Below are 27,054 nucleotides of genomic sequence, written 5' to 3'. Positions count from 1 at the left end.
GTGGGGACAAAACAAGAAATATGAGAAATGGGATAGAAATTTGTTTGGTTTAAGAAGGAAAATGGAATACATATCCACATAAACAGTGAAGTTTTTATATGTGATTGCTTGTGGCCCCTCCCTCCATCTCAAAGACAGCTGCACAGCGTTTCTCTGACCCTGCTTCCTCCATCCCAGCTGCCTCTGACTCCTGTCCCCTTCTGCCTCCCTCATCCACCTTATGGCCCTTTGCAATTCCATGGGCCCACCTGGATAATCCCTATCATGAGGCCTGACTAGCAGCCTTACCTCCTCTGGGCCATGTGACGTCTTCACAGGTGGACTGAGACACAGACGCCTCTGGGGACATTCTGCCCACCACAGCCTTCCCTTTGTTTTAGAGGGAGTTCTTCTATCCTTATTTGGAACAGAGTGGAAAGGACTTTGGGCTGGTTTACTTTTAGAGGGATTACATGAACTGTGCCATTCCGTGTCCATAGAGTCTGCACGCGATGGAAGGCCACGTGATGATCGCCTTCTTGCCCACTATCCTAAACCAGCTGTTCCGCGTCCTCACCAGAGCCACGCAGGAAGAAGTCGCGGTTAACGTGACTCGGTAAGGGAGGTGGATGGATGGATGCTTTTCCTCACTTCCAGTCTGTCCACATCTGGAGCAGTCATGCTTAGCTGGGATGCTACTATGTACTGAACATTATATTTAAGAAATGTCTTTGATCTCGTATGTAAGGACCCCATCTAATTCCTTGTCTCCTTGTTTCCTAAGTGCCAATAGCATCATCATTGTTCTACTACTGCTGTGATAATAATGAAATGTTTCCATTCTTACATATTCATTGCTTTATTCACTCCTGTGGTGTGTAGGGTCATTATTCATGTGGTTGCCCAGTGCCATGAGGAAGGATTGGAGAGCCACTTGAGGTCATATGTTAAGGTATGTAAAACACACTGTTCTGATCACTTACATCTGTGGCGCTCCAGTTTTCCTTCTAAGGACTTATTTTTTCACAAGCCTGGTTATTCGGGGAGGTACTTGTAACTTATGTTTTCTCTTCTATTCCTCATAGCCAATGCTTGTACCTGAATAGGGGAGGTACAAAGAGGGGCAGCCATTCATTAATTTACTTAATTCCATTCCTTCAATTACGTTTCTTTTAGTGGGTTTTCCAAATAATATGACTCGATGCAGGAGTTTAAAGAAGAATTTTAAGTTGTTCTTGCCTAGGCCTCTGGTAAAGTTAGTTATCTTCATTTTTTTTTTCCCCCACCTAAAATTTCCAGCAAAACTGCTTCTCCCAGATAGGAAGGTTAGCTCTGGCTACAGTCAAATCAGATGACTCTGTGGGGCAGCAAGAGATGTTGTTAGGATAAACATCAACAAGTTATTTATTTATATATGACATCCAGTAAGTAGAGTGGCAGTTACTATTCTAAACAGTTGTACATATTCTGTTTAGTATTAAATACCTTCGTAAATTACAACTATGTGATAATTTTAAAAGTAAAGTTCTGGTCCTTGAGGATATCAGTCATCTATTGTTGTGCCACACATTCCTTGAAGCCCCTGGCACAGGTGGAGTGACGGGCTGGCTGGTCACTGATGTGACTGGGTCGGATGACTCACGTAGTTTCTTGAAGACATCGTGGACTCCTTTTTATCACATGACTCTCACCCTTCCCATCTTTGTATCCACACCTTCCTCTCCCACAAATGAGATTGTCCCTCAGTCCCTGATTTCCATTCTTGGGAGTCTCTCAAGCTTTCAGCCCAGCATGGAGAGCCAGTGCATTAAAGTCTCTTTCCCTTTTCTTCACAGTATGCGTATAAGGCTGAACCATACGTTGCCTCCGAATACAAGACAGTGCATGAAGAACTGACCAAATCCATGACCACGATTCTCAAGCCTTCCGCTGATTTCCTCACCAGCAACAAACTACTGAAGGTATGTCAGGAGAGTCAGTGTGGCTCCGATTGAAACTGATTAACAGGAATTCACCCCACAGCCTGATCAATACAGCCTTTCTGAGTGCTCTTAGAGACAATCACCACCCCCTAAAAAGGGGTAGCAGAGTTTGTTCTCTGATACCAACTTTTCTGATTGTGTCTTGAGAGAAGAGCTGCAAAGCATCACTGTGTTCAGAGTTTCATTGGCTCTTGAGGATTAATAGTCATTATGTTCAAGTCAATGATGAAGGTCACTGACTTAGAGATACTAACGACAGGTGTCACCAAGCAGAGGTCAGTAAAGGGGAAAGACGACGCCCGTAACTCCGCAGAGCCTCTTGCTGGTTGTGCCACGCTGAGCACAGGCGTCCAGTTTCCCGGCAGGATGCAGCTCTCTGTTGCTGAACTTGTGCAAGCAGACGATGTCCGCCGTTCTCCTCTTGGCTCTGATCGTAATGTCCCAAGAGGTGCAGCTGTGTTTTAGGGTCACACCTGGTTTGTGTCAGTAACATCGTCAGCCTGAGAGAGTTCACATCTCACCTACTAATTTGTTGTTCTTACTGGGTCCTGTTCTTTTTTCTTACTGGGTCCTGTTCTTTTTTCTTTTAGTATTCATGGTTTTTCTTTGATGTACTGATCAAATCCATGGCTCAGCATTTGATAGAGAACTCCAAAGTTAAGGTATGTTACTTCAAGTGAAGCTTGTGTTCTTAGGGGAAAAAAAAATCTCTTTTGTTGGTTTGTACCTAACGTTTCTTCATGCTTTCTCTGTGCCAGTTACAGGACTGTTCTAAGTGCTTTACAAGTAATAAATCATTTTAGCTTCATAACAGCCCTGTGAGGGAAGTACTGTTCTTACCTATTTTATAGATGGGGAAACTGAGGCCAGCATGCTTGAGTTACTTGCTCAAGGTCATGCTACCAGTGAGTGGAGCAGCCAGGTTTTGAGTCCAGTCTGGCCCCAAAGGCTGTTATTCCTGAAATCACTTAGTTATTAACCCAAAGAAAAATATGTCTTTTCCTTTGACTAGCTTAGAAATCTTCACATTTGTTGAAATGTAAATTGTGGTTTCAGCATAAATTTAAAGTGTCATTACCCAGCATTTATTAAGTGTCTGGACCATCGTAGACATTTATCAGGGTCTTAGATGGGAGTATCTCACCAATCTAATGTTCTCCAAAACCAATCAATCAATAGACTCTGAGATCATCCATCTCGTTGGGGCAAATGCACAGCCTCAAATTTCTTCCCTGCCCCAGCGTCCCCTTGTGGTGAAGCCTGGACGTGTGTTCCTTTCTGACCGTGGGTCCCCCCTGCTTTCCCTGGTTCCCACTGGGCTCAGCCCTGAGATAACTAGTCTTGGGTTGGGACTGGTGCCCGTTGAGGTGTGGTTGGCCACCCCAGGCTCTCTGAGGCTCAAGGTAGGTAAGTTTCTATAAAGTTCCAATGCAGTAAACAGAAGTGGCAATGTCACTTTCTCATTTTGAAGTTTCCAGGGCTCCTCTGAGACCTGCAGAGTCCTGGAGTTGTTCTTGTGACAGTGAAGTAGTGTCACTGTTTGGAGGCAGGGTCCGGTTGAAGTATTACAGAAGGAGCTTGTGCAGGGAGCGGGTGGTGCTGGGCACTGTCTCACAATGAACACTTGTGCTACAATCCTCGTAGGCAGGAGAGGGGATAGGGAGGGGGAGAGAGGGGCAGAATCTAGGCCTCCTGCACAAGGGATCTGGGTTCTCCGAGGAAGCCTTGGAAAGCATGCTAGATTTTGCTGGCAGAAGGTTGATGGTTCAGACCTAAAGCCCTCCTTTTCCTTCCATAAAGCAGACACTGGGCCTGGCCAGGTGGTTTCTCCTTTTCTTTTCTCTCTCTCTTTTGAATCCAGTTTAAAGCTTCTGATTTTAGTGCATAGGGAGATGCCAGATGGAAGTGGGCCCTGCCTTCTGTGGAGAAATGCTCCATCTAAATCATGCCAGAGCAGCCTGCCAAGGAAAAATCTAGCAGATTGTCTGCTTGGCAGTGCGCAGCTAAGTGTGTGTGCACATGCACACAGACACACACATCATGTAGATATATTACTTTTCTGTTAAAAAATGTTGTCTCACTGATATGTGGGAGCTAAAAAAGTGAATTGGATGAAGATAGATTGGTGGTTACCAGAGACTGGGAAAGAAAGGGAGGAGGTGATGGGGGAGAAAAAGATTATGAATGTGTTTATTATCACTGAACTGTACACTTAAAACTAGTAATAATGGTAAATTATATATATATTTTTATGTTCTATACAGAATAGGATTATAGCCTGTGTTCGTTTGCTAGGGTTGCCATAATAAAGTACCACAGACTGAGTGGCTTAAACAATAGAAATTTATTTTATAACAATTGAGATGCTGAAAGTCCTGGGTCAAGCTGTCCATGTGGCTGGTTTCTTCTGAGGCCTCTCTCCTTGGCTTGTAGATGCCGCCTTCTGTGCGTGTCTGTGTCCTAATCTCTTCTTATGCGGACGCCAGTCTTACTGGATTAAGAACTACCCTAATGACCTCACATTACCTTCATCACCTCTTTTAAAACCTCGGCCCAAAGTGCAGTCGTATTTGGAAGTATTAGGGGTTAGGACTTCAACACATGAATTTGAGGGGGGCACAGTTCAGCCTATAACAAGGTGCCAGTGGATTTTTTAATTATTTTTGGATCTAAATAAATGTCATCCCTTCAAAGCAGTGGTAACTTGATTATATTCAAAATATAACCAATTCATTCTGCAACTACTCATTGAGCCCCTACTATGTTTGAGGCGCCAAGGATGACAAAGTTCAATGCATCATCATTTGTGCTCTCAAGGAGTTCAGGTGGGAAAGTGTACATTTCGTTCAGCGGCTACCCTACCTCATGACGAGTGCTCTGAAGAGATAGGCACAACGTGCTCAGGAGTGTGGGGAATCTGGGAAGACCACCTGGAAGAGGCGTCCGTTGCAGTGGGTTCTGATGAGTAAACAGGAGTTGGCTAGGTGAAGAAGAAGAATGAGGACTAGGTGGAGAGAGTTGTGTTGGCAAAAGCTTGAGACCCAGCACCACAGTTCAGGGAACTATATGAACATAAGGCTTTTCTGCCTTATGACTGCAAGGAAGACCACGTGAGAGATGGTCAAGGAGGTCACGAACACTTCCAGGAATACTCACAAGAAGGATATTCAACATCAAGAGCCAATGACACCTTTCTGAGGATTGCATTAGAAAATAAGTAAAGGAATTTACTTGCATATGTTTGTTCTCAAGATGTCAAATTAAACCACAGCTCTTTTAGGGTGGTCATGACCTGAAACGTATCTTCTGTTCCAGCTCCTCCCCTGCCTCACAGAGGTAGAGACAGAAGTGTAGACTGTGAAGTGACCTGCCCAGGGTCACACAATGGAGCAGAGCCAAGAACTTGTGGCAGAGTCCCAGTGGGCCTCTCCTAGGGGTGCTGCCATTTCCGGCCTTTTAACATGATTTGTCAACACCTCTGCTCTGGGAAATAGTTTGTTTTTGGAACTTAACACAAACCACCCAAATGCTACCATGTACAACCTTTTCTCTAAGTTAATTACATCTTGGCCCTAAAACAATATTCAGAGAGTTTTTTTTAAAAGTGCTTAAGAGGAAACACTGGTATCCCAAAGGAGAAAGCTTAACCGTAACATAATTTACTATAAAAAGAGATTCACAAACACCTGCTTACCACCTTGGAGGGTTCAACATTTTCGCTTTGAGAGCCCTGCCCTCTGGCCTCTGCTTCCCTGGCCCTGCAGACACCCTGCTGTTCTTTCCCTTCATCACACATTGTTGAGCTGAGAACTCCTCTGACATTTTCCTAAAGCCTTCATTCAGTGTGTCTCATAAGAGTAATGAGTTTTGTGTTTGAATTAGTTGTTTTTGTGTTTGTCTTATTTACATCTGAAGAATTTTATGTCCTAATTCCTTGTTTTAGTCTTCTGAATTTATGAATATTCGCCATTCCTATACCATTTGTGATTTCCAAAACTTTGGTCTTATCCCCTTAGGGTTTTTGATATTTTTAGGCCAAAATTATTAATTTATTCTGACCTTAATATTTTTTGCTCTTGTTGCCCAGGCTGGCGTGCTGTGGTGCAATCTGGGCTCACTGCAACCTCCACCTCCTGGGTTCAAGCGTTTCTCCTGCCTTAGCCTCCCAAGTAGCTGAGATTACAGGCATGTGTCACCAAGCCCAGCTAATTTTATATTTTTAATAGAGACAGGGTTTCACCATGTTGGCCAGGCTGGTCTCAAACTCCTGACTTCAGGTGATCCACCCACCTTGGCCTCCTAAAGTGCTGGGATTACAAGTGTGAGCCACCGCGCCCAGCCGGGGAGTCTTTCTTAAAGTGCCATGATGAGGCACACACCAGTGTTGTAGGAGCACCTGGGCCCTGGATTCATAAGAGCCAGATAATGCTTTCAGTGCCGATTAAAGTGTTCTACCCAAGGATATCTACACGTGCATATTGTGTATTAAGCTGATGCTTTCAGTGTATAATTTGTGTCCTTCTTGGTGGTAATCGAGTGAGTCCATTCAATGCATATTTACATGGAGGGACATGGCACAGCGTATGCTTACTTCCAGTGCTGCACTCCTGCTGAAGGTGGAAGTGGCCACCTTCTTGTCCCCAGCCAACCAAACTCTACATTGTTACATTACTGAGGAAGGGTGTGAATCAGAGCCCCTTGGAACTAGCATCTAAAATAAGTAATTTTCTTACTACAGCAGATGGACCTGCAGAGTATGGATGCGTTGTGTATGACTGTGCCAGACTCTAGTTTCATAGGTGACATGTGCTTGGAAGTTACAGGTGACATTTGAGAAAAATGTAAAGCAGACATCATCAAGGTCTGTGGAGGAGTTCTCTCCCCACTCTCTGCCCCTATGGTCAACAGTTTGTCGGTGTTTCTTTTCCACCATGTATATTTAGCAGCTGTAATTTCAGCAGACTCCTTTTGCATTTCCTTTCCTCCCACACAGAGTGAAGCACATTGCTGGCATTCCACAGGTATACTGGAAGAAAGGAGATTGGAAAACCTAGCATAGGGTAGGGTGAATATATGCCCTTAAGTATTGCTTGTTTAACCTCCGACCATTTTCTAGCTTAATTGAAAAAGAAAAGAATAAAGTGAAAGAAGGAGGGTATGGCTCATATTCTAAATGGACTGTTTGAACTTCCCCTTAACCAAATTTGTAAACACTCTACGAATGTGATAGGTAGAATGTTAATATGCATATATTACCCTCGAGTGTTTTGAACAGTTGTTTATAATGTCCAAAGCATTGAGGAAAAATGCAAATGGAGTTGAGAGTGAACCCTTAACCTTGAAGCTGACCTAGTCATTGGAGAAAGAAGACATTCAGCTTGGAACATTTAGAGCAGAGTGCAGGAAGGTGTATATGTGAGCTTCAACAATCATAGATTTATGTGGGGATACAGGTGGAACTTTACCTGGGCCTTGCAGGATACCACAATCTAGGGATAGGAGAATGAGTACCAGGCAGAGGAAATAGCTCAGGCCCAGGTAAGGCCTCTGGGGCAGAGTTCAGGCTGGATAGATTGAGATTAGAGGGGAAAGATTAAAAAACAAGGTTAGCTCAGAAACAAAGATGAGATTATGGGGAGCTGTGCAGCCAAGCAGCAGACGAATTGGTAGAGACCTAGAGAGGCATAGTAGGTTCTTTAGTAGGAGTGGCAAGATGACAGAGAGTATAAAGATTAGCAGAGTGGCTTGGAAGCTTTCATATCAATAAGTCTGCTTATCCCCTGAAGTATAAATAGCATATGGAACAGATTCACCAGACATTTTAAATTATGACTTATTTTTATTTTTTTTAGCTCTGTAACTGCAATAATATGAAATGGCATTTTATGGTGATGCTGATGAAGATCTGGCATTGGGGGGATCAGGTGGGATTGGGGATGAGGATGGAGAGCATTATGAATGAGTAAGGGAGATTATTCAGACAGAACCATTCATTCAGCCCTGCAGTGCCACCTCTAAATATCTGCTGAAGAGAAATGAAAGATGTATCCATGTAAAGGCCTAAATGCAAATGTCCACAGTAGCTTTATTCATAATAATCAAAAACTAGAAACAACCCAAATGTCCATCAGCTGGTAAATGTATAGACAAATTGTGATAACTCCACACAATAGAATGCTACTTAGCAATAAAACGGCACAAAGTAGTGAGTCATGCAATAGCATGGTTGGATCTCAAAAGCATTCTGTGAACTGAGAGAAGTTAGACCCAAAAGACTACATACCATTTGGGTCCATATCCTGTATGTGACGTTATGGAAAAAGAAAAACTACAGAGCACAGAGCAGCCCAGTGGTTGCCCAGGACTGGAGGTGGGGATGGGGACAGCAGATGTACTTTCTCTTCTTGACTGTGGTGATAGTTACAGTCGTATTCACTTGTCATGACTCATCAAACTGTAGACTTTCCAAGTTGGGATTTTATGGTATGTAAATTATACCTCAGTAAACCTAACTGAAACAAAACAGAGCACAGTAAGGTCAGATTTGAGTGGGGGAAGAAAGGCCACCTAGATATTCAGCGTGAGATCATAGAAGAAGGAGCTTTTGAGAGAGGCAGTAGAGTAGAGGACTCGGTTTACCAGGGAAGATGCAAGGTTATGAGTTCGGCTTGGGATGTCATATGCTTAGGGCTGTGGGTTCAGTGGCTATGACAGAGACCTGAAGTAACAGGGAGTTAAACAGGAAGGTAAAAGTTTATTTCTTTTTACTTGAGAAACCCAAGCTCATAAGAGGCTTCTGTTCCACAGTTATGAGAGGCCTCCATCTTGTTTGCCCCCTGGAGTGCTGCTCCTCCTTTTGATCTAACTGGGTTCACCACCACATCCATGCTGGAGCCAGTAGGGAGGGGAAGATGCACCTTTCCCTTTAAGGATATGACCCAGAATTTGCACTGCCACATCACTGCCACTGCTATCGTATTGGCTAGAGTTAGCCATGACTGTACCTAGCTGCAAGGGATGCTGGTAAATGTAGTCTTTACTTTGGGTATCCATGAACCTAGTTAAAAGTTGAGGTTCTATTACCATGAGAGGGAAGAGAGAACAGATACTGGGAAGTCATCAGCCATTGTTCCACAAGGGGCCGAGGCACAGCCAAACACATTTCCAGTTGGCAGGTGAAGGCTCAGCCTTGGACAGGGAAGAGAACAGACAGAACTAAAGAAATAGATTTGTGAGTACCAATCTGCTGAAACCATAAGCCTAAGCTTTTCTCTGGGGAAAAGTGTGTGTGTGACCTAATGTTGAGAAGAGAGAGAAGGAAGGAAGCATCTTGGTCCACAGTGGAACTCTAAGAAAGAGAGGTGAGCAAGGCGCTGGAGAGGCCTCAAGCCTCCTCCTCAATCATCATGGAGTCCCACATCCCCCAGCAACAAGCCTGCTGCAGCTTCCTTGCCACCCTTCGTCACTGGCAGGGAGCAGCCATGTGAGGCATGGAGGCACGGGTGGCCTTGTTACAAATGCAGCTGTAGATTCCACAGCATAGTGGTGGGGCCAGGAGTTAATTATGTTACCTGCAACTGAAGATGTGAGGTGCCATTCTCATTGTGCCAGCAGGGCAGAGAGTGAGGTAAACATGCTGATCTTTGGGATGAAAATGATGAGGAGGTAGGAAGAATGGAGTTTGTAGACTGGGTGCGATGGCTCACATCTGTAATCCCAGCACTTGGGAGGCCCAGCTGGGAGAATCGCTTGAGCCCAGGAGTTCAAGACCAGCCTGAGCAACATAGTGAGACCTCACCTCTGCAAAAGGTGAACAAAATTAGCTGGGGATGGTGACACATGCCTGTTACCCAGCTACTCAGGAGACTGAGGTGAGAGGATCGCTTGAGCCCAGGAGGATGAGGCTACAGTGAGCTGTGATTGTGCCACTGCACTCCAGCCTGGGTGACAGACTGAGACCTTGTCTCAAAAACAAAACAGAACAAAAAAGCACAAAAAGCAAAACAAAACAAAAAACAAATTGTAGAAGAAAATGAGAGAAAGAGGAAATAACATAGGGATCTTGATAAAAGGGGAGTAACCAGAATGCAGGGAAGTGTCATTGGTAAATTTCTTCTCAGCCCTATTACTTTTGTTGTTTGCTAAGCCCCAAAGAGGAAGTTTCTTAATTAAAAGTCTTATTTACCTCGGAAAGCAGTAAAATAGCCCATAGAGAAGAGGCCTCTGAACGACACCAGAGAGTGGAAGAACACGGTGCAGAACAAAGAAGTGAACATTTGAAGACCATTCTGAAGTCCTCACCCATGAAGCAATGATTGGGCAGCACGGCTATGGGAGAGCAGATGACCTGTAGGGCAGGGAGTAGCCCATCCTGGGTCTCTGTGAAGGTCTGGCTGTTAACCGCAGCGTCCACGGGGGCCTCCACAGCCAGGCTGGGTGTGGGTCCTCAGGGAGATCCCGTTCAGTCAAGGAGCCAGTTGGTAGGCGCTGAGCAGCCAGTGGGCAGCACAGAAGTGTGGCTCGCAGAGGATGGGGGCACGGCACCCAGCATGTGGCTGGAGAGGCTGATCTTGTGAGGACATGTGCTGGGCAGGCTGACCCCACACAGGCAGCACCTGTCACATGGTGCCAGGACAGAAAGAGACGCTGTGGTGCAGCGCAGCGCACAGCAAGAGATCCTCCAGCAGGACGTGGCAGGGAGTTGGGGCTGGTTTGGCTGAGAAGTCCCTTAGTGTCTCGGCGTCCTCTTCTCCAGGCCCCTATCAGGTACTCACTACCTGAGCATCATCTTAGATTTTCCTCTTCTATTTCAGTTTGCAGTAATCTCCATAAAAACATTCTATTGCTTAGGTCTTTATTACCTTGAAATGTGTATCACACCTCGTAAAAAGGCTTTAGTTTGTTTTATTGCCAATTAGGACTCTTCACAATAGCTATTTGCCTCTGCAGGGAGAACTTCATTTCAGCCTTCAAAGGCGTGAGTTGTCATTGCCTAGTCACTGAACAACACTAATGATGGGTTGGTATGTAGATTATCCATCATTCTTCTCCATGTATTCTTTCTTTTTAATACAAACATTTCACTATGTTTTCTAATAAGTGCAGAAGGAGAGGGATTGGCCTCCCCACTTGCCAGTGTTCTACTGCCCTTGCTTGATACATACCCACCCTCGCATGTTTACCTTACAGTGTTTTTAAAGCCGTTCCCAGATATTTTCTCACTCCATCTTAGACACTTTAGCATGTCATCTCTAACAGCTAAGCCTTTAAAAAAGATATAACCACCAACATTATCACACCACACAAAATTAGCAAAACTTCTTTATTATCATCTAACACCCAGTCTATATTCAGTTTGCCCCAGGTGTCTCGAAAATGTCATTCTATAGTTGGGTTTGTCTGCTTCTGGATCTAAACAAAGTTCACACATTGCATTTAGTTGCTGTGTTTCTGAAGTTTCTTTGATTCTTAAACTGTTCTCTTTTCATCGTTTGGCCTTTTTTTTTTTTTTTTTTTTTGGCAATGTATTTGTTGAAGAAGTGGGTCATGTGTCCAGCACAATGTCCCACAGTTTAGATTTGGCTGATGGTAGCCTCACCATGTTACATACATGGTTCTCTGTCCCCCGTGTTCCCTGTGAACTTGTGGTTGGATCTAGAGACTTAATTTGATTCAGGTTTGATTTTTTTTTTTTTCTGGCAAAGAATACCTCATAGCTGTTACTATTACGTCACATCAGGAGGCATATATGCCCAGCTGTTCTACTTTTAGTTATAATAATGTTGATTAATAGGTTTACATGGTGCCCACTCAACCTGTCCATGATAGAGTTCTCCGCCTACTTTTCCTGGTTTTAGCAGCCATTGACTCAGCCCCATCGTGAAGGCCTCAAGCTTTTCTTGGGACCTCTTTTTCAGGAGCAGCCAGCTTGGGTAGCTAGCAGTCATGCCTGGGGTTAGAGTTGGCCTTGCCTGCAGTCTTGGAAATTGGTCGTCTATTGATGCTGTCATCTCAGGATATAGAGTTATTGGTCGCACATATGCAACAAAATCCCTTTGGAGTTTCACATTTTGCCATTCTGTTTTTTAAAGTTGGTGAACTTCACATTTTTATTACTGATCCTTTCTTTCCTCACTGGATTCTTGACGCTATGTAAGTTTATAAACATTTCCTCGTTATTGGTTTGAGAATTGAAATTGTTAAAAGCTGGTATTTCAAATATTCCTAATAGGTTCTGGCATTTAATGCATAAGATAATGCCTGCTGTCATGTCAGAAATGTCTAGGTTCCAGTTCCCAGTTTTAGAAAATACTGTTTGGTTGATATTGGGACATTGGTTTGGTGCTCTAAAACAGGCCATAATAATAGTGGTTTAAATTTGACAGAAGGTTCATTTTTCTCTTGGACAATCATGAGCTGGTAGGCAGTTTGGAGAACAGGGCAGTTAGTTCCCCAAGGTCGTTCAGTGACTCAAGCTCCTCCGATCCAGTTATCCAGCCTGCGATGTTAACCTCATCCACATGGCTGAGAAGCTGGCTCACTGCCACAGCGCAGTCCAGGCAGTGGCACAGGAAGGAACAAGGGAGGCCAGCGGCTCCTTTTAGGAGCATGGCCTGAACAAGGCACGTACCCCTTCCATAATTTGGTCATGTGGCTCATACCTAGTGGTTTAGACTGGAAAATGTAGTCTGGCTGGGCAGCCGTGTGCCCCTGTAAAACCGTTACTGTTCTGTTACTAAAAGGGGGAAGACAAGACAAGAACAGTTTTATTAAAGATCAATTAGTACTTTTTAGTGAGCTCTCCAAGCCTCAGTTTTCCGGTCTGTAGAATGGGGATGAAAATACCCCCTCTTGCGGCTGTTAGAATTAAATGCATGAATGGATCAAAGTAATGGAGCATCCTTCCTACTTCAGGCTCTCAGTAAATTATTCTATTTATAGACACAGGGGGAGTGCGGCTTCATGTAACAGAAAGTGCCCAAGTTTTGGATTCCGTGGTAGACCTGGGTCTGAATCGTTGTTGTTAGTTGTGTGACTAAGGACACATGTACCTAACCTCTCTGACCCCTTTAACAAATGAGAATTAAACTTATAGGAGTATTACAAGAATTGAATGAAAAATTTCATACAAATATGTAGTACAGTGTCTGACATGTAGAAGATATATGTAAGTGTTAGCTAATTGCTAAGTAATCTGAGTAATTTTGTAGGTTCCTGTTGGGGAAAGATTACTATGTAAAGTTGATTGTAAGAAGACTGGTGCCAAGCAGTTTAAACTAATCATGCACAATCATCAAAACGTGTATTTTCAGTTTGAATATTTGGAGCTTAAATGTAAGCCAGTGCTTTCTAAAGAGATCTCTGAGAGGTACAGGCACCAGAATCATCAAAGATGCTCAGTAAAAATGCAGGTTCTTGCCCCTTCCCCCTGCACCCCCTGCCAGGCTCCTGACTCAGAATCTTTGGGAATGGATGCAGAATCTCTACCTTTTTACAAACATTTTTTAGGTGATCTTTATTACACTGAAGCTTGTGGTTCCAGTTTTAATCCACAGCACTTATTTGAAGTATTTGAACACTTGTACGGTACTTTGAAAGAAGGAGGGTTAATTCATTTTTTCTAATTTCAGATAAATAAGACTAGAACTCTGAGGTTTTATGAGGTTTTTTGAGACTGGGCCTTGCTTTGTCACCCTGGCTGGAGTACAGTGGCTGATCCTGGTTCACTGCAGCCTTAGACTGCTGGGCTCCAGCAATCCTACCACCTCAGCCTCCTGAGTAACTGGGACTACAGGTGCACACCACCACACCCACCTAATTTTTGTACAGATGGAGTCTTGCTATGTTGCCTGGGCTGGTCTTAAATCCCTGGGCTCAAGTGATCCTCCCATCTTGGCCTCCCAAAGTGCTGGGGTTACAAGTGTGAGCCACCACACCCAGCAAGGAACTCTGGGTGTTTTAAGATGGACTCAGGGATGAGATGTTTTTTTTCCTCCCAAGTGATCGCAACTTATTAAATAATAAATGTTTGCTCTGAATTCTTTTTAGTTGCTGCGAAACCAGAGATTTCCTGCATCCTATCATCATGCAGTGGAAACCGTTGTAAATATGCTGATGCCACACATCACTCAGAAGTTTCGAGATAATCCAGAGGCATCTAAGAACGCAAATCATAGCCTTGCTGTCTTCATCAAGGTGGGGACGTGCAGGGAAGAGGATGTCAGTTATGGGACAAAGATGTGCTTTTTACGAGCTGTCTAGCAGAGTGACTAGAATAGAGTAGGTGCTCTGGCAGTGTTGATGGCATGTTTTTTATGTCAGTGGGAAAACTTATTAGCAATAAATGCTGCTTTGAATCCAAATTTCTGAAATGTTTGGACCTGAAATACCTTTTTGCTTGTTTTCCTCCACAGAGATGTTTCACCTTCATGGACAGGGGCTTTGTCTTCAAGCAGATCAACAACTACATTAGCTGCTTTGCTCCTGGAGACCCAAAGGTAATGCGGGGATTGTTACTGGTAACAGAAGTCACCATGTAGCTTTCTCTGGTAGAATTACCTTTTTCCTTTATTTTTTTTAAAAGCTCTGCCTTACTAATTTTTTTATTGTATTGAGCCTGTGTCTGTAATTATAAGCTACCTGAAATCCTTCATTGAAGTAGGAGGAACGTAAACAATAAATGCCCTAAAAACCAGTTGAAGACATTGTTTAATGAAATGTGTCCTTAGTTTTCAAATCAATCCCTGCAGCCATCCTGAAATCTGTACAATGCAATAGAATATGCAGTTCTAAGAAGGTCAAGAAGCTAATGACTATTTCTAACATACTATTGCTAATAGGTTTTTTAGAATCCTGTATAAAATATCCAACTGGATATTTATAACTAAACACTTCTTCCTGCAGACCCTGTTTGAATACAAGTTTGAATTTCTCCGTGTAGTGTGCAACCATGAACATTATATTCCATTGAACTTACCAATGCCGTTTGGAAAAGGCAGGATTCAAAGATACCAAGGTAATCCATCTTTATATCCATTAACCTTTTCACAAAGAGAGACTTTTATTTTCAATAAGAAAAGATAATTGATTCAAACATGATATTTGAATTTTCTGATTTTTTATTGATTAATTTTTTTCTTAGAAATTTCTATTTCAAAAAATATTGATAAAATATGGGAACTTTTCAGCAAACTTATCAGACTACAGATCATGCCAGTATGGCTATTTCATTGAAAAATCCCTTTGCTTAAAGAAAAGAAATCTATTTCAGTTGCTATAGCTTATTTTTATTTGTTTCACTTTTCCTTTTTTCTTATGAATTAGCTTTTCTTTCACCAACTGTGGAGTCAAATGACACTCCTGTAGGTAGGTGTGGGGTGTGACGCGTGCTTTCTTGCATTTTCCTCCTCTAAAAAATAAAGAATGCAAGTGATGGCTGAACTGCTTCCATATGCTGTTCTGTTAAGCATTTCCTATATAATTTGATCAATTTTTTAAGCTGACCATAAATTAGTGATTTTTTCACTGGAGCTAAGACATTGCTGTAACATCCCAGGGAGGCATCTGGTTTTTTGCTCCTGAAGTCACTGGGTACTCTAGGATGTTTCTTTAAGAAGTAAAACAAACATCCCTGCTTCACCCCCAAAATTCATTATTCTATTTTCATAGCCCTTGTCCGTAGTGGTGGCAGTAATCAAAATCACAAGCAATGTGGCTTTTTTACATGCTTTTCATGTTTGTATGTTGAGTCTTTATTAATGTCCTGTATTATCTTTAAGTTTGAAGAGAGTTGAGCTCATAGAAATGTCTTTGTCTTCACTGAGTAAATCAAATTGAACAAATCAGTCTGTCAGGTCTGTCAAGCAATATTTATTGAGCTTAGTTCCTTGTATGTGCTCAGGTATTTTGTGCTAAAGGAGAGAAAAAGTGGAAGGATGCCACCAAACTGCTAGTGGCACCTAAATTAACTGCTTCTGAATTCCGAGAGAAACACACTAAGCCATTCGTTCAGAGACAAACAACTTCCCCCTAAACAGACTGGTACTGCCTTTTAAGGATCAGGCGGGGGGACTGTGGTCCTGGAGCTGGCATTCATGTGTTCAACAAATATTTACCCCGCACCAACTGTGTTGAGCTTCAGAATAAGTTATGTACAACCTGGATGATAATCCCCGGCTATTCTACATACACAAAATACATAGAATGTCAGACACTGATGCATCCTAAGGAGAACAAACAAAGCAAGGAAAGGAGATACGAAAAGGGGTGACATTTGAGACAGAGTGGCCAGATAACAGTTGGAAGAAGGTGAAGGGTGAGCCAAGCACCCACATATCTGGGGGAGAGTTTTTCTGGGCTGAGAGAACAGGTAGGTATTCAGTGTCCCCTGATCTAACCCTGGCCTCCCACCTCTGTGGTCTCACACCCCCTTATTCTACACATTCTAGGCATCCCTGCCGACTCCCAGCTCCTCAGACACATCATGCCACCCCTCCACCTCAAATAGCTCCCGCCTGTGGAATCCTCATTTTCCTCCCCAAGCCAGCCACTGCATACCTCCTGCATGGGGCCTCCCAGGGTCTCCTCACCCCCTTCCAGTTCCCCAACTGGAATTAACCACTCTCTCCTGCCCTGCGCCTCCAACCTCACCACAGCCTCAGCCAGTCTCCTGTACCTGGGGACTCTCCTTCCCTCCACCTGGTACAGAGCCCAGGGAGCTCTTTTTGCCCAGTGGCTGTGCAGTGGATGTGTGCTGATGCCCGTCTCACTATGACCCGGCAGGGCAGCACAAGCTCTTATAGACTTCTAGGGTATTTGGTAGCAAGACGGGCTTCGCTCAGTTGTGGGGGAACATGTGTGGGTAATTTGCCTTACTACACTGATAGGAATAAATGTTTTTTAGAATTTTCATTTTCTTTCTCCTCACTTACCTCCCACCCCCACCTTCACCTCCTTTCTTGTGTTAGTCCATTCGTGTTGCTCTAAAGGAATGCCTGAGACTGGGTAATTTATAAAGAAAAGAGGGCCAGTGCAGTGGCTCACACTTATAATCCCAGCACTTTGGGAGGCTGAGCTGGGAGCATCACTTGGCCTAGGAGCTCAAGATCATCCTGGGAAACATAATGAAACCCCGTCTCTACCAAAAAAAAAAGAAAACAAAAATTAGCCTGGCATGTTGGCACACACCTGTAGTCTCAGCTACGTGGGAGGCTGAGGTGGGAGGATGACTTAAGCCCAGGAGGCAGAGATTGCAGTGAAATCTGCAATCTAGGCAGATTATGCCATGGCACTCCAGCCTGCACAACAGAGCAAGACCCTCTCTCAAAAAAAATAAGAAAAGAGGTTTATTTTGGCTCACAGTTTTGCAGTCTGTACGAGAAGGGTGACGCCAACATTGGCTTCTGGTGAGACCTCAGGAAGTTTCCAATCATGGTGGAGGGCGAGCAGGGAGCCAGCAGGTCACATGGTGAGAGAGGGAGCAAGAGAGATGGGGAGTGAGGTGCCACACTCTTGTAAACAACCAGATCTCGCGTGAACTCAGAGTGAGAACTCCCTCATTATGGCAAGGAGGGCACCAAGCCATTCATGAGGGATTCACCCCCATTACCCGAACACCTCCCACCAGGCCCCACCTCCAACAATGGGTATCAAATTTCAACATGAGATTCAGAGGGGACACACATCCAGACCATGTAATTTCTCATGCAGATTCATACACACAAGCACAGATGTGTGAGCACACACACAGTTAAACCATAAGTAGTTTCTTCTAAGAGATTTAAGTGAACTCAAGCTATGACTTATAGTTTAGATAAACTAGGTGAAATAATCATAAACAATGAACATAATTAATCTAGAAAATGACTACTTCTACTAAAGGGTTTCGTAGAACTTGTGTCCGTATTTTGGGTAGATCTAGTTAGTAGCTATCTGATACGGGACAAAAGGCAAAGGGATAGAGCTATAGACTTTCCTTTAATAATGGAGTCAGTCTGACAATTCACAACGTAGCTTCAGCTTCCTGAAATGTGTATTTCATCTTCAGAGTGATGTTCAGCTGTTTTTATGTACCCTTCCAGAGTAGAGTTCATGTTTACTCCTATCTATTTTCCAGAAGAGCTCTCATTGTCATTTAGCTTGCTGGTGATTTACCAGTTTGGTTTGATGCTTTCTCCATTTTAATTTTAGCTTATATTAAATTTATATTTGTTTTCAGAGATGGAGAAATATTAGGAGAAAATCTTAGGAAATACTGCGTTAAATAAGTTCTTCATTCAGAGATAGCAGAATAAGTAGGTTATGTATTAATTTGTTTATTTTAAATTCATTGGGTTTTAATGGAATATATAGGCATTAATCACCAGGAAAGGAATATATGAACTCATATAGTAAATAACATTTTAATAAGCCATGTATGTTTATTGTTTAATTACATGTTTGTTATGCACAAACTGCTCTTATACAATTCTGTTAGCTAGTGTGACGTTTTAACTTTGTCGCTAACAAAGTTATATTTTTAATGTAACATATGCTGTGCTCTAGTCTAAAAATTGGTACTTAAACTGTTCACTAATTTAATTATGTAGGATGCAATATGTTCCAAAATCCAGTGCACTTAATTGTATTTAAATTTGGCTTTCATTTAAGATTCTCATGTGCTAAGAAGTAGAGCAGACTTGTACCTTTCTCATTTGAAGCCAAGTCTAATCATCTCTTGACACCCAGGGTGGGCTGAATGCAGAGGATGGGTCTTAGTTTTGTTTTGTTTTTTTTATTCAAAGAGCATTGCATTTTTCCTACCTCAAGTAGTTTCTATCCTCATTTCAGACCTCCAGCTTGACTACTCATTAACAGATGAGTTCTGCAGAAACCACTTCTTGGTGGGACTGTTACTGAGGGAGGTGGGGACAGCCCTCCAGGAGTTCCGGGAGGTCCGTCTGATCGCCATCAGTGTGCTCAAGAACCTGCTGATAAAGCATTCTTTTGATGACAGATATGCTTCAAGGGTGAGTGGTCCCCAATGGAAGGAATGTGTATTGATAATGTCCTTTATTTTAAGTGGTATAAAGAAAGTAATCAATTAGAAAATTCATGGTAACAGCACTAAGACTTTGCTCTGTTTTGGGACTAAAATCAAATATCTGTCTTTATAGGAAAGAGCCAAATAAAGGAGATGGTCAGTGACAACTTAGTTCAGTTCTCAGAATCCTGGGTCATACTTACCATGTGTGTCTTTTCAGAGTCATCAGGCAAGGATAGCCACCCTCTACCTGCCTCTGTTTGGTCTGCTGATTGAAAACGTCCAGCGGATCAATGTGAGGGATGTATCACCCTTCCCCGTGAATGCCGGCATGGTACGTAAATGTGGTCACGTCAACTCAGCCTGTACTGGGTCCCAGGACAAAGCGCCATAAGCTGGGTGGCCTAGAGCAGCAGCAGTTTATCCTCTCCCATTCAGGAGGCCAGAAGTCCAAAATCAAGGTGTCAGTGGGGTCGGTTCCTACTGGAGGCTCCTGGGGAGGAGTCTGGGCCGTGCTCCTCTCACAGCTGCTGATGCTGCAGGCAATCCTGGGTGCTCTCTGGCTTGTGGTGGCATCGCACTAGTCTCTGCCTCTACCCTCACTTGGTGTCCCTTCTCCATGGTGTTTATCTGTGCCTCTGTGTCCCTCTCCTCTTCTTTCTTTTCCAAGATAGAGTCTTGCTCTGTTGCCCAGACTGGAGTGCCATGGCACAATCTCGGCTCACTGCAACCTCCACCTCCGGAGTTTAAGCAATTCTCCTGCCTGAGTTTCCCAAGTAGCTGGGACTACAGGCACCCACCACCACATCCAGCTAATTTTTTTGTATTTTTAGTAGAGACAGGGTTTCACCATGTTGGCCAGACTGGTCTTGAACTCCTGACCTCTCAATCCGCCCGCCTTGGCCTCCCAAAGTGCCGAGATTACAGGCATGAGCCACCACACCCGGCACCATCTCCTCTTCTTATAAGGACACTAGTGATTGGGTTTAGGATCCACCCAGTATGACCTCATCTTAACTTACATCTTAGATATATAATGGAAAGATCCTATTTCCAAATAAGGATACATTCTGAAGTCCAGGTAGACATGAATTTGTTGGGGGACACTACTCAACCCAGTACACACCCCCCTTTATTTTGCCAGTGCGACTCTTGCATTTCTGGCTAACATGGGGTCAATCACTAAACCTTCAATTCTTGTTAAAAAATAAGTATAAAAACCATGTTCTCCTGATGAAATTGAGTCAACAGAGATATGACCCCAGAAATTATCTCAAAAGTTTTTGGTTAGAGATGATTTTACTTTTTTTTACTCAGTCTTTGGTACCTTTGATATGATTGTTTTTTAAAAAGGATTCTTGGACTCATCTTGCAATTCAGCTTTTTCAAAGCATTATCACTATCAAATTTCTTGTCACATTTCAGTTGCAAAAGACTTTTTAAATGTTAACCTATAACAATTTTTAATTAATAAAGTTTATAAGAGTTTTACAATCTAAAACCGGCACTCCTTCTCTTTCTAATTCTGTCTTGGCCTCAGAGGGCTTATCTGCTATGAATTTCAGCACATGTTATTTTAGCATTTCCCCTTTCCCTGGTACTCTGGTCTCATGAACTGGCTTGGTTGTTCATCTTCCCACCTTGTCATTATGGGTGTACACTTGCAGAGTCTCATATATGTTTCTGTCCCTCCCTCCCACCCCAACAGTGATGCAGTGTCCCATTTTTACACTACCTCTTCACCTCCAATTACGTTCCTAAATAACATTACACTGAGATGAACCGTATGTATAGGTTTTGTGCGTGTGTGGCTGCTCTAAAGGACATAAACTCTCTCTATCCTAAGCGCACCTCGCTTATCTCACCCTGTACGACATTGCATTTCACACCTGTATTCTCTAACCCTGTCTGTTTTTCAAACCAGAGTAATTCAGAGTAGAATGTGACCTCTCTGAACTGTTTCAGTCCTAACAAAAATGAACACTTTCACCAAAGTAAAATCCCGTTTTTTGACCTAACTTCAAAATTAGTATGATTTCTCCACTGAAGTTCACATGATGCTACGAACATCTAGAGACTGTCATTGGTGCTGTCGTAATTCCCCGCATTACAGATAAGAACCAGCATTCCCGTTAGAAAGAGCAGGGGAGGTTTTCTCTGAAGGAAAAGAAAAAAGAATAATCTAAGGAAATGTTGGGCATCAGAGCTCTGGAAAGGGAAAGGTGTTAGAAATGCTGGGGAGAGAGAAACAAGATTTTATGGGACGTGATTTCTCTCCCCCACCCCCACCCAGCATCCGTATCCCACGCCCCCTATTCCCACTCTGACCCATCCCACCCTCCTCCCTCGCCCACACGGCAAGGCTGCTTCTCCCATGCAGGCAGGCACGTTGAATGCATCAGGCTGTCTTGGTCCTGCACTTGCCCTGGCACTTCCAAGAACAGGGGAGGAATCCTCTCCAGACATCTTTGATTGTTTCTGCTTTCCTCCCCTTGACAGACTGTGAAGGACGAATCCCTGGCTCTGCCAGCTGTGAATCCGCTGGTGACACCACAGAAGGGCAGCACCCTGGACAACAGCCTGCACAAGGACCTGCTGGGCGCCATCTCTGGCATTGGTAATGCTCCCTGCTCCTGTGGGCTTCTCTCTGCCATCACTCTGAAAGTGTCTCGGAGCCGATGGTTGGTGAACGTGTCACACTTGTGTGGTAGGACCTTGAAGTCTGAGTTTCTGCCCTGAGTATTCTTTCCCTGTTTGTGATAGTCAACAACTGAAACCCCTCAGCCATGCCCTGAAATAAAGGTCCCGGATGCCTGTGACTCCTCAGGATCATACAGTTAATCACAGGCTTGCACTGTTTGCTTTTTGTTCAACATTTGTTGAGTTTTCATTTTAAATCTTAATTGGATTGTGTATACTGTTAAGGAATATTTTTGCAGGTGGTGGGGGGAGGGGAACACTGATTTGTAGTGTTAGTGATTTTGATGAAATGTGACATAGTAATTCCTAAAGAACATAGCAGTTTATGGCTAGAATTCAATCCTAAAATCAGTTTTCAAAAATCTGCCCCACAAGACTTTTTCTGTGTGAAATAACAGAAGAGCAGTCCCCTCTGAGAGAAAAACACATGACACAAATCAAAATTCTCATAGTTTCTCCATAAGAAAATACTGGACATAATGTACTTGTTAATATTCTGACTAATTGAACTTCTGTGCTAGCTTTTTCTCAGAGATAGCAGTTTACATATATATACACATATCTTCCAAGAATTGTCACAGGTGCTCACAGACTTCTTCAGTCTTTATTTCTCCCTCTCTTTATCACATTGTGAATAAAGAAAGCAGCCTACTATGGCTAGTGGCTAGACTACCCAATAACGGGACTAATTCATGGGATAAAATAAATGGCAGCCTTCATCCGATTAACTCAAGGACTTGCCCGCTCTGAGATTATGTCTTTACCTTTGCCGGTGGTGGTGGTGTTAATATGCTATTTCAGGTAGGGGATGAAACTGAGTAGGATTTAACATGAGAAAACCCACACCAATGCCCAAATTTATCCTACAATAATAATACCAGTCCTTAATCTGGTTGATACTTATGTGTCTTTTTCACAGTTATGCTCTCCTTAGTTGACACTGTAAAGATTAAAAGAGTTAATTCATGCAAAATGCTTGGAACAGAGCCTGGCACACGGTAAATGCTCAGCAAATGTCGGCTGCTGTCACGAATTTCCCTTTGCCTTTCTTCTGGGCCTTCGCTCTGTCTCTGCCCTGCTCTGCCCCATTCCCAGCCACTGCTCCAGAAGCAGGAGGGGACCTTCCTCAGAGGGTGTGATCTGCAGTGGTTCACAGCACTAGCTTTAAAGCCAGACAGATGCAGCCTTGGATCTGGAATCGACCATTTGCTTGTTGCCATGGCAGGATGTTGTCTATCTTTTTTGACCTCCGTACACCGTCTTCAAAACTGTCGTTAGAGGGATTAAGAGCTAGTATGATGCGTATGGTGCTTGACAGAGAGGAACCAGATGAGTGGAAACATCACTTGACTGTAACCTTGATCATTTCCACAAAGTTTGAATGCTTCTGTTTGACTTTTTTGACTCTTCTCCAATTCAGAATTCACCTTGTTAGGATTGGGGACTTCTTTAGAACTTGGAAATAGGCCATTGGGGATCTTTAGCATCATGGCCTCCAATTGCTCCAGGTTGATGGTGCAGCTATGGAAAGCACTTGAGACTGACTTCATCCTTTTTCACTCTTAAATTTTAAAATCCAAATCCACGTTTCATAGGAATTCACCACGACAGGCTTATTATCCTCAGGCTATCTATATTGCCTCCTTTCTTGAAGACTTAAATCCCTGTTGTCTTTTAGGAATACCTTCCAGGGAAGCCTCATCTTTGAACTGGGTTTACTAGTTTTTTTCTGGCAGCTTTAGCAACTCTGTTCATCAGGGAGTTTCTAGCTAATTTTAGTCCTGGTGCTTCTCCTTCAAGAGCAAAGTCTCCTTACATCTCTGTTAGAAGAATCCTGTTTCCACGCATACTGAGAATGTGCCATCACAGTTTTTTTAATGTCTTTGGAGCATGGTGCCTGAGAGTTTTAAAAGTGATTCACTGCCTGGATAAAAACTACTCTGAGATTACATTCATTTTAAAAGGCAAGCGTTCTGAGGCTCAGGGTTTCTTTTTCCACCTACTCGGTGGTACCACGGGAGGAGGGGTGAATTTCTCTTCTTTTCATTTTACTCAAGTGTCATTTAAGGACTTTAAAAGCTATGCTCTGGGCCAGGGTATTAAATACAAACACATACACAAAGACATATAAAATAGGAACAAACTAAGCATATTGATTTTGATATATTGCATTTCCATCTGTTTGCCTTAAATTAGGACTCTAGTTCTGGAACCAAGCTGGAAACTCTGAGAACTTAGGATCTAGTTTTACTTTACTGAGGACCTTTCTCTTGAGTTCTGTGTTCTTTTTCTTGACTTCTGTGTTCTTCAAATGCTGTTCTACATTAAATATGAAATATGATTATATTAGAAAAATTATAATTTGGTAATAGCATGTGTTTCTTATCTGAATACAGAAAAAGGCCATAGTTTTTTCACAGGATTTTTACCTGTCCCTTGTGACGATCATTCACATGGTTTCTCTCCTGGGGAGATGCAGCCACTGGCTGACAATAAGGCTTAATGTTCTACATGTTCAAGCCCCGCTTCTATTTTCAAATTCCCCTGGTTCTTCTTTTCTTGGTCTTTAACACTGAATCAGTTTCAGGAATAGCAATGAATAAATCTGAGTGTTCAACAGAGGGAAGGATTTATGACCTTGATGTCACACGTATTCCTTCTAAGGTTAAAGATCAGCCGGGAGTGGTGGCTCACACCTGTAATTCCAGCACTTTTGGAGGCCAAGGCGAGCAGATCACCTGAGATCAGGAGTTCGACACCAGCCTGACCAACATGGTGAAACCTCGTCTCGACTAGAAATATCAAAAAATTAGCCAGGCTTGGTGGCGGTCGCCTGTAATCCCAGCTACTTGGGAGGCTGAAGCAGGAAACTTGCTTAAACCCGGGAGGCTGAGGTTGCAGTGAGCCAGGATCATACCATTGCACTCTAGCCTGGCCGAAAGAGCGAGACTCTGTCTCAAAAAAACAAGCAAACAAACAAAAGAGTTAAAGACCATCTTGACATTGCCTGAGAGATGATGAATTTATGCTATTAGCCATCACATTTAGAAGGGCAACAACCAAGTCACTTTCAAACATACTTTTGGTGTAACCTAGGGGCTGGCTATATTTATTGTTGTTAATTTATTTTTTGACTTAGAAATATCCCAGTCCATGGCAGCTCATTTGCCTCCTGAGGTCTGAAAACGACCAGCCTGTTGTGAAGTGCCAAGTAACGCCATCTTCAGCTTGGGTCTGGGAGAATGTGTGCTCACAGCTGCCAGACACAGAGTCCAAATCTCCTGATGCCATCTGCCGAACCAGCCAGGCCTTTCCGCTGCAGGCACGCCTTTTGGTTCAGCACGGAATGTACCAGACCAAAGAGTCATTTTAAATTGTGTGATTTATTTAATAAATCTTATCTAAGCAGGAAGTCAATCTATTACCTTAAAATTCCATAGTACCAAGATGGGGAGTGATTTCTGCCTTCAAATGCTGTTTTTTTCATGGACATCACAAATTTTATTTATACATTAGATTTCCTTTCTGTTCAGAGTTGTTTATAGCAGATTCCCAAATATTCCCCATTCACAGCACCCTTAGTGTCACTTTTCTTCATGGCATCCCTAGGCCAAAAGACACGCCCAACAGTTCTGTTTATTAGGTACGTAGAACCAAATAACTTAATACGTACTTACATTCTAACAATTTAGTAGGCACTTAAAAGAAATAATATGCATACATTTAAAGAAAAAAGTTTAATTTTATTTTTAATAATCACAACTAACTACAAATGGGTGGTATGTGCCTGCTGGACACTGACAGCTTCTCAACCTTTGGGTCATATTGGCCAGCACCATTCGCATTTCCTGTCTCTCACTGATTACTTGCCTTTTATTTGTGAAGCCCTCCAAATACCCAGCTTCACAAATAATGTCTTCAAAAGGAGCATAGCACAACTGGCTGCTGAAATGGCAGCTTCTGGCCAAGGTCACGGATCACTGTGTTCTTGAAAATTTAAAACACCCCATGACACCCCTCAGAGTTTGGTAGGCTCCTCAGTGTTTATTATCAGTTTGAATGCTACGAGTTTGTTGTATGGTTTAATTTTGTGACTTGATAGTTGTAGGTGGATTTATCTTTTAATTTTTTAAAGTCTTCATTCTATCACATTCTGAAACAGGTGTGCACTGTTAGCGATCAAAGAGGTTTCTAATAAGTGAATTGACATTTACATCTGAATATTTCAGACTAATTTCTTTTTATCTCATTGTATATGACCTGGTTCTTTAAAGGTGAAGTAATGGAATGCAACTCGTGAGCCGACTTCCTAACAGAAAATATAAGTGCAATAAAAGCAATATCCCTTAAAGTTCAGTACTCATCTTCATTTTGTTCTGTCTTAATAAAACTTTATTCTTGGCTTGATTTCCATTTAGCTTCTCCATATACGACATCAACTCCAAACATCAACAGTGTGAGAAATGCTGATTCGAGAGGATCTCTCATAAGCACAGATTCGGGTAACAGCCTTCCAGAAAGGAATAGTGAGAAGAGCAATTCCCTGGATAAGGTAATTGCTTTTCACCCAACACAAGTGTTCTTGTAATCAATGGATTTAGCCCAAAGTAAACGTACTTCATGTTCTAGTGCCTTTTAAGTGTGACCTTTTGTTTTATCCTAAACCACCCAGCTGACCTGGAGTAGGTGATGAGAGCTTTAAGGTCGGGGCCCATTCCTTGAAATGCTCTGATTTCCACAACCTCAGATCCTGGGCAGGGTTTGCAGTGGAACATCTTGAGTGAATGGCTCTGGTGGGTTGGACATGGAGGGACTCAAAATGCTGCCCAGCTCAATTCCCTGCAGTCTTTTTTTTTTTTTTTTTTTGAGACGAGTCTCGCTCTGTCGCCCTGGCTGGAGTACAGTGGCACGATCTCAACTCACCGCAACCTCTGCCTCCTGGGTTCAGGCGACTCCTCTGCCTCAGCCTCCCCAGCAGCTGGGACCACAGGCGCATGCCACCACGCCTGGCTAATTTTTGTATTTTTAGTAGAGATGGAGTTTCACCATATTGGCCAGGCTGGTCTCAAACTCCTGAGCGCCTCGGCCTCCCAAGTGCTGGGATTACAGGTGTGAGCCACTGCACCCCACCAATTCCCTGTAGTCTTTATAACAGAGACACTGTCACCAACACAGCTCTCCACCCACAAGGGTGTTAGGTCTGAAGCCAGCTCCAGAGAATAATTGATCATATAGGTAATTCAGGGATAAGAAATCACTTTATTCACACAGCACCCACCCACAACACAGCACTTCCTCCTCATACTTAGCCTTTTTTCTTCAAACTACTAAATGCTCAGACCATTTGGAACTTTGTAGGAAAGGATAAAAGTG

At 43.0% G+C, this 27,054-nt stretch overlaps 1 protein-coding gene across 50 annotated transcripts in view; it reads left to right on the top strand.

Moving 5' to 3' along the window:
* DOCK9 (dedicator of cytokinesis 9) overlaps positions 1-27,054 on the top strand; it is a 296,947-nt gene that overhangs the window by 204,964 nt on the left and 64,929 nt on the right. For 36 of the 50 annotated variants that reach the window (XM_045377312.2, XM_065533432.1, XM_065533429.1 and 33 more), the window contains 11 exons: positions 480-595; positions 862-931; positions 1,815-1,940; positions 2,552-2,623; positions 14,010-14,156; positions 14,375-14,458; positions 14,865-14,976; positions 18,789-18,967; positions 19,202-19,315; positions 21,481-21,598; positions 26,100-26,233. In XM_045377312.2, coding sequence (XP_045233247.2) covers positions 480-595; positions 862-931; positions 1,815-1,940; positions 2,552-2,623; positions 14,010-14,156; positions 14,375-14,458; positions 14,865-14,976; positions 18,789-18,967; positions 19,202-19,315; positions 21,481-21,598; positions 26,100-26,233 — 1,272 coding nt within the window. Of the gene's footprint in view, positions 1-479; positions 596-861; positions 932-1,814; positions 1,941-2,551; positions 2,624-14,009; positions 14,157-14,374; positions 14,459-14,864; positions 14,977-15,284; positions 15,327-18,788; positions 18,968-19,201; positions 19,316-21,480; positions 21,599-26,099; positions 26,234-27,054 lie in introns of all 50 variants that reach the window. The other 14 variants (XM_065533416.1, XM_074021307.1, XM_065533422.1 and 11 more) reach the window with 1 other exon arrangement.

The sequence above is a fragment of the Macaca fascicularis genome, chromosome 17 (genome assembly GCF_037993035.2).
Source record: "Macaca fascicularis isolate 582-1 chromosome 17, T2T-MFA8v1.1".
Lineage (NCBI taxonomy): Eukaryota > Metazoa > Chordata > Mammalia > Primates > Cercopithecidae > Macaca > Macaca fascicularis.
Note: the sequence above shows the minus strand (reverse complement) of the source record. Positions and strands in the feature narration are given on the sequence as shown.